Source organism: Nestor notabilis, unplaced genomic scaffold (genome assembly GCF_000696875.1).
Source record: "Nestor notabilis isolate BGI_N333 unplaced genomic scaffold, ASM69687v1 scaffold5907, whole genome shotgun sequence".
Classification (NCBI taxonomy): domain Eukaryota; kingdom Metazoa; phylum Chordata; class Aves; order Psittaciformes; family Psittacidae; genus Nestor; species Nestor notabilis.
The window spans coordinates 24,362-31,922 of NW_009935964.1; the positions used below are offsets into that span (position 1 = coordinate 24,362).

The 7,561-nt window shown below is 40.8% G+C and overlaps 1 protein-coding gene across 2 annotated transcripts in view; it reads left to right on the plus strand.

The window, feature by feature from the left end:
- The first annotated feature begins 216 nt into the window (after positions 1–216).
- MICAL2 (microtubule associated monooxygenase, calponin and LIM domain containing 2) overlaps positions 217–7,561 on the plus strand; it is a 55,666-nt gene continuing 48,321 nt past the window's right edge. For both annotated transcript variants that reach the window (XM_010018087.1, XM_010018088.1), the window contains exon 1: positions 217–480. In XM_010018087.1, coding sequence (XP_010016389.1) covers positions 217–480 — 264 coding nt within the window. The remainder of the gene's footprint in view (positions 481–7,561) is intronic.

Sequence of the window (7,561 nt, forward strand, 5' to 3'; positions counted from 1 at the left end):
TTCTACCTGGTTGTCCACTTGCCATATGTAATATTTTTATGTTCATAGTGGATATGCAGTTTGTGGGTTTAATTTGGTTAGGCAGAACCTGCTTTAACATGACCTGTGTTTCTCTTTTCTAGGAATACTATGCTTGGAAGTACTTGGTAGTGTTGATTACCTGTACTCCAGCACAAGAGCTCCAGCTTAATCCTTTTCAAACACTTCTCTCGGAACATGGGGGAAAACGATGATGAAAAATACAGTCAGGCTGGCCAGATATTTGAAAACTTTGTACAAGCGTCAACATGCAAAGGTACCATTCAGGCCTTCAATATTCTCACTCGCCAACTTGAATTAGATCCTTTGGACAATAGAAACTTTTACACCAAACTGAAGTCAAGAGTGACCACGTGGAAGGCCAAAGCTTTGTGGAACAAGCTTGATAAAAGAGCAAGTCACAAAGAATATAAACGCGGGAAATCTTGTATGAACACTAAGGTAAGTGGAACTCGGTTTGGGATCCCATAGGTTAGAGTCTTTTAAACTTTTTTTCCTGCAGAAGCAAGGTTTCTGTGATCACATGCAATGCATCTATTCATGTGACTCTCCCTTTAAGATACTTTTTGAAATTATGGGTGATATCAACTGATTTTGACACATTTTCAGGTATTTTTGTTCTGCAAGTTTAGTGGAAACGCACAGTACCTAAGAGTGATCCTTAGAGCACCCTGCTTTACAGTCTACCTCAATCATTGCAAAAAACTTTTCTGCCCTCTTCGGACATCAGTGTCAATCAAGCATAAAATGTAAACTCATGAGGCAGTAGGTTTCATTCATTCCAGGCTCACGAGAACTACTGGCTTTATTAAACAGGGTTTCAAAAGGTGCAAATCACAGCATATTCAGCAGGCTCCTCAGTTTCCTGCTTGGTGGAAACTGTAGGGTATCAGGGCTGGCCTAATGCGTTTCAGCAGCAGTTGCCAAACTGTTCTCTGGGAAGCACTGCTTGGAGGTCTGGGGCTCTGTCTTTGTCACCTAGCATTAGCTGTAGTTGCTAAACAACAGCAAAAGAAAATCCTGCGCTATTTATGGATCTAAATACTTTCCTGTAACCGCTTTTTTGCAAGCAGAATGTGGATAATTGCTATGTGGTAGTTAGTGAAGGAGATGGTTGGCTTGGTTGTGGAAAGTGCAGGAAATCCTCTTCAGCAGGGCATGCAATACCATATTTTGATAGAGAGAACCACTGACGATAGGTATAGATCTTGTTGACAGCGGTGAACAAAATACTCTAGCTCGTGCCACTTGTTTCATGTAGTTATCACAGAATATTTTTAATAGCTTTATCTCAGAGCAATTTACTGCCAAGTGATGGTTAAAAGCTGCCCCAAGAAGGGTAAGTTTTAAAAAGCTACTTCACTGTATTGAGCAGAGAGGAAGGGCACACAGCGGGGTAACTAGACACAAAAATGCAGAGGACTTTTTAATTAAAACTATAAGTGAAATGTTATTTTGGACTTGGTAGATAGGCAATGTTGAGAGTCTCTTCCTGTTTGCATCATTGCATTGAATCTTCTTAGAAGCACTGGGGAGAAGAACACCGTGTTACCTTCAGTATATATAGATGTCTCTGGTTTTATTTATTAATTGTTAATAAAGTCCCAATTAATGTTTTCTAAGGTAACAGATGCCCTTACTACAGTTTTATTTAGAAAATGAAGAGTGCCATTACAGCTATTTGCACTGTTTTTCTGACAGCCTCTGGTTTTCTCTTCCTTTTCCTTTCATTTCCTTTTTTTGACTCTTGCTTCCTTCCTCCCTTTTGTTCTTTTGAAAAGGCCTTGAACATATGTCATTGAACATCTTCGTGATGAAAACATACAGGAAAGGGAAGGAATGAGAAAGGGTCTGATGATTACTAAATTATAGGAGGTGTTGCACATGCATCTCGCCTTATGCATACAGCTTCAGGTCCAAATTTCCATGGTTAGTTTGAGGAAATATTTGCAACAAAAAAAGCAGGTTTAAGATACATGTGAAATATAAAAATGAAGTTCTCTCTCAAGTGTGACATTAAAAAGCCAAGGCCTGGTTCTGCAAAGTTACTAAGCAAAGTGATTGATTTTTATATATGGGAGAAGGCTCATGGCAATCATTAGTACATAAAATAAAGCCTATGTAATGCTTTACAAGGCTGCCAAGCAGGAGGCTGATCAGCACCTTCCACAGTGCTCAAAGAATGGTATTACTGCTCTTTGAAAGTGAAGATTTATTTTTAGTGGCATGGTGTAAGTATTTGCAGAAATTAATGGACATATCTGATGCACATGTGATCAAATTACAGTTGAGTTTAGAACATTTGTATGTGAACAGTGTGTGTCTAGATAATCTGTGAAATACTTGTAGATGTTCATTATGAGCCTGGACCATGCCCAGACCTGTGCTTCACTGTGTCATCACTAATTTAACAAGAGAAACATGAATCTTCAGACTACTGCAAATGAAAGCAGTAACCACAGCCTGCGGGCTCTGTGGGGATATCTACCAAACATTCCTCACCCGTGAATCACAGCCTGCTGTGAAAGCCTATCTATGCAACATGAATGAGAGGAGGCATGTTGGGAGAAGGCTAAGGACTCCCTGATGGCTGCGGTGGTGTGCTCTGACAGCACCACTTAAAGATAAGGAATTCTCAGATATGCTGACAGTCCAACCAAAATACCAGCGTAGAGAGATTAGGCTACAATATTCATGCCACGATTTTCCTTGGGTGCAGCTGGTGATTTTAAGTTCATCTGTCTTGCATGTTATGCCAGCTACCATTTTTAGTAGTGAAACAGGCAAACAGGAGTTAGCAGGCTAAATCTTGACAGCAGCTCACCTCTGTGGAGTTGCCTGGGGGCTTGTTGAAGTAGATGAACCCAGAGTAAAAATCTTACTTGTTAAAGCAGGATCACAAAACGAGCTAAGTGGATTTTTGCAATTGCAGTTCTGTAAACAGAGCTAAGGTTGCTAGTAGGTATCATTCAAAATAAATATATGACTTGAAGGCTTTATATGAGGTCGTGGCTGTGAGCTCTGTAGCTGAGTCTGCTCACAGTTCTTAGATACGGCTTTGCAAACTTTCCGGCTTCTTGCAATCTTCCCAATCTTTGGAGGAGATAAAGGAAATGAAACTCATGGTTGGGTTTTTTGGTGTGTTATTTTTTTAAAAACTGACAATCTATTGCCTCACCCAAAAACTGTTCATATTTTTTGCACTCTATTCAAGAGCCGAATGTTGTACTCGTTGATTTTTGCATTTGTAAACTCCTTAGCCACACTTAAGTTACTCCTTACAATATACACAAATTTTACACATACAGAATGTTCCAGTCCAACCAAATAACAATAATCTTGTGTTTTAACTGCTCTTGAAGAACATTGCCAAATAGGGCTTTCCAAGCATCTACAATTACATGATTTTAAGCTGGATGAATAAAAGCAATTGAACAATTTTCAAGAAGTTCAAACCCACTGCTATTGCAGAGTTGCCTTACTATGGACATTATTTCCCCATTAATTCTTTGTAGAAGAAACCAAAAAACCACCCCAAAATAAAACTGAAGTGCTGTAGAAAGACATGCACAAAATTGGGGCAGAAACAAGGTTTTTCTGAAACGGTAGGAGTCCACCTGTGTATGTATGTTAAGTCTGTATGAAATACTTTGTTCCATCACCAACTTGTGAAATAAAAATGAATACTGGCTGGAATTGCTGTTTTGGGAGCTGGCATTTGCACAGGTCACTATTAGAGAGAAACAGAAATCTGTCCTAAGTAGGCAAAACTCTAGAAATCATACTGTGATTTTTGCAAGTATGTCTAGAAAAGGAGAACAGATTTATTATCCTGGCAAAGTTTCTCTCTCATTTTCATCTTTTACTAATCAGCGCAAAGTAGTATGCTCGGAATCTGTAAAGATTCTTTGTTTCTTCAGGGAATGAAGCATAGCTAGACAGTTGAAGAAGATGAAAGGTTTAATACATGCTGTTCACCATGCTAACAGTTTGAATGTCTCTAGTCTAAAGTTTTGAACATGCAAACCAACATACAATGATGAACAAGCATTCATCCAGCTAGTTGCAGAGTGTATTCAGTAGCCTTTTTAAGACATGTGAGTGTTCTCTGAACATTTATTTGAACCTCTGTGTATGGAGTAGGTTCTTTACTTGCATTTGATTTACTGGCAGTTTACCTGTGCAAATTATACAAATATATGCATGCTCATCTAAATGAGGCTCCTGCTGATGTTTGAGATGTGTATGTATATGTATCAGAGGGTAGGACCTGGCTTGTCCTGTCCACCTGACATTCTGACTCTCCTTATGCTTGAGGAGAGGTCGCTACTGCACATGAAAACATCCCAGACTTCATCTGAAGGGAGGTGTTGATTCTCTAAAGCTGCAAACGTGGTGTTGTCTTCCCCTTTAAACACGTGTGCTGGGTTTTCAAACACATGCTTATGTTAAGGAAACTCTAAAGTGCTAGTGTGTAGTTACCAGCTGCCTTGATGGACTGGTTGCAAGGCCTAACTGGACAACATTAGCATAAAGCAAGTAAATAAAATTGAGCTAAGAAGTTTTGAGCACTGTGAATGTAAATACATACACACACCTGAATTAGTAGGTATATAGAATCATATAAATTCCTGAAAAATGAGTTAAATGATCTCAAACTCTGTCCCTTGTTGGCCTCTAGTTTTCCTTGTTCCTGCAGTTGGCCTTTCAAAGCTTCTTTCTTAGTAGATCGGGTTCCTTCCAAAAGCTCCTGTTGGAAAATTTTTTTGCAAGAGAATGACTCTAAAATTATTTATGACCATGTTTCCATGGTTTATGTAAAGCCCAGTGGCTCTGCTCAGTGGTGCTGTATGCTGTCCAGTCTTACCTGGACTCAGTGGCATGTGTGTCTCTGCTGCAGGGATTGCTCTACAGACTCCTCTGGCACGGTGCTGCTTTAGGAGAGAGCATGTGGCTTGAGGAGGGCCAGGGAGTCGGGGGCCAGGGTGTGAGTCAGCTGAGGAGCAGCCCTGGGTCAGGAATGGCGCTGGAGGCTGGATGTTCTGTGCCTGACTCAGTGTTGGCTCCGAGCCTCATCTCCAATGCTAACCACAGTGGTGTACCCGTGAATGATAAACCAGGATGGTCTTTATTGGTCAAACCCCTTCTGCTCCTTTTCATATTGTCTTCGTTGACAAAGACTGTCAAATGAATCCTTTGGGAGTTAATAAAGCTTACTTTACCTGGTGCTCTCCGTCCCACAGACTTGCGTAAGGGAGAGGTACTCCTGGGCTGTGCTGGGTGCTGCTGTGTTACGTAGCTGTAGGGTAATCAGCAGGATGAGGAGTGGATACCAGCTCTTGCTCCTTGTTATTAGGTACAAGTTGGCTTCCTACCAGTCCTTGGTTGTTTACAAACATTCTGTTCTGCAGTCTTGGCCCTCGTGGTGAATGAGGCAGGTTGGGTTCTGGAGGTCTTCCTCTCCCCGGTCTCCACCTCCCTCTGTAATGCTAAACAATATTTGGCTCTTAATTAAGCGAATCATCCAGCATGTATAAACCTGCTAGTATTGTGGCTAAATTTCCTCCTGAAGCACTGGCATTTGTTGATGCTTCAGAGACAACTTGGATTTTCAGACAGGTTTCTCCTTTGCTGTGTATACTGGTGCAGAAGCCAGTGAGTCTGTGTTCAGGTGTTGTGACTGATTGTGTCCCGTGAGACAAATGCTTTTTTTTTTAATTAATATTTTTTTAAGAGAGTAATTGAATTGTAAGATGAAAAAAGGGGATGCCAGTTGTGGCCAACTCAAAAATATCCTTCTTACACCAAAAACTTTAGCCTGTTTATTCTATGAAGAGTGAATATCCAGATGGCATGTCCCTTCTGCTGGATTTACTAATCTCTACAAAATAATAATTGAAACGGGGAGATTTCCAAACCTGATAATCAGTCTTTATAATGAAAATGCCAAACATATCTTAGATGTATTAGATAGCATTGCTAACTTGCTTACTATAATAAAAAGGTGTTCCTGAGAAGGTCATAAAACTTGAAACTAGAAGTCGACTGCCATATTTATAGGAAGTTTAGTGAATGAAAGGTTGTGACTTCTCACAAAAAGGCATTCAGCTGCTCTTTTGTTTGTTTGCTTTTAAAATCCAAACACAGAGTGCTTGGACAGCAGAATCCAGAAGCTATTGAGGTGTTGGGAGACATTAAAGGCCATGTATTCTACTGACTTTTTAAGTGGTACCTAGGTGTGTTTGGTGTACTTGAAAGACAAGCTGTTTGTTTTGGCATCTATGCTGCTTTGCTTTTGCCTTTTAGGACAGAGCACCTAAAGCCTTTCACTGGATTTTCATTGTAAATTCATTTTTGGGTATTTTAATAAGTAACTTTTTACAGAGTTATTTCAAAGTAGTAGAAAACATGGGACTAATGGGAATGAGAGGTGAAGAAGGGTTGTTTGAGGTGCAGGGAGAAGCAACAAATGACCTATGAACATGCAGTGGAACCACAGTTGTTGAACACTGTGCATTCATTTCTCTGAGGATTTTTTGAGAGGGGATGGGAGAAGCTCGGGTGATGACAGGACACACAGCGGACAGGGTTCTTTGAAAACTAAACAAAGTGTTTGACCCTTTGAGCTGTGCTTTAAACTGAGATTGGGCCAAATTACGTCAGCAAAAGCAAATGTTTGGCATGTGATTTGGTAATGAAATCACTTTATTTTTATTATCCTACAGACATTTCCACAAACACGCAATTTTTCAGCTTTCTCAGTCATGAAAAGCAATGAAGCCTAGCCAAAGGAACGTAATCAAACAGCCTAAATAGGAATTCGTCAGGCATTTGGGAATTTAACTTTTTTTTGGCTTGCAAGATAACAGTAGCTTTACATCTGTGCTTTAGCAGCGCTGTGCTGTTTCTCTGTGCTTTGCTTAATGGCTTTGCAAGTAGTCACCAGAAGGGAACTGTCCCACCCTGACCTGATTTCCTAGATATTTTATAGATTCCCATGAGGAGTGACACCCAGTCACTTTCACACAAAACACTACTATTGTCACCACAAGTGGCTTAACCTTTTGTTTCATTCAGACTTAATTACGACAGGGCGTGTTTCCCTAATTTTGGCTTTGTAGTGCTTTGGGGTTTAGCTGTATGAAGGAGCAGGGCTGAGTGTCCATCCACCAGGCAGGGTGGTGTGTGTGGGGTGAGGGATGCTCCTGTGTGGGCCGCAGTGCACAGCCCGTGCCGATGGTCTGCTTGGGTCAGGCCTTGCTCCTGGCTTCAGGGAGACCCTGTCGGTGCCAGATGTGGTTGTTAGGGCTTTGTTGTTAGCGATGTTTCCAGCTTCACTCTGGTAATGTTTGTGTACTGATAAGTGAGGAAATACATAGCTTTTGCTACCAAGAAGTGATTAAATACTTGGCTGCTAAAAACCAGATTTCAGACAATAAGGCAATTTCCTGTCTCCTACAGTTCAGGTCCTTCCTGAGGTTCCCATGTCTGTCCTGAGAACTGGGGTTTTGGGGATGTGGTC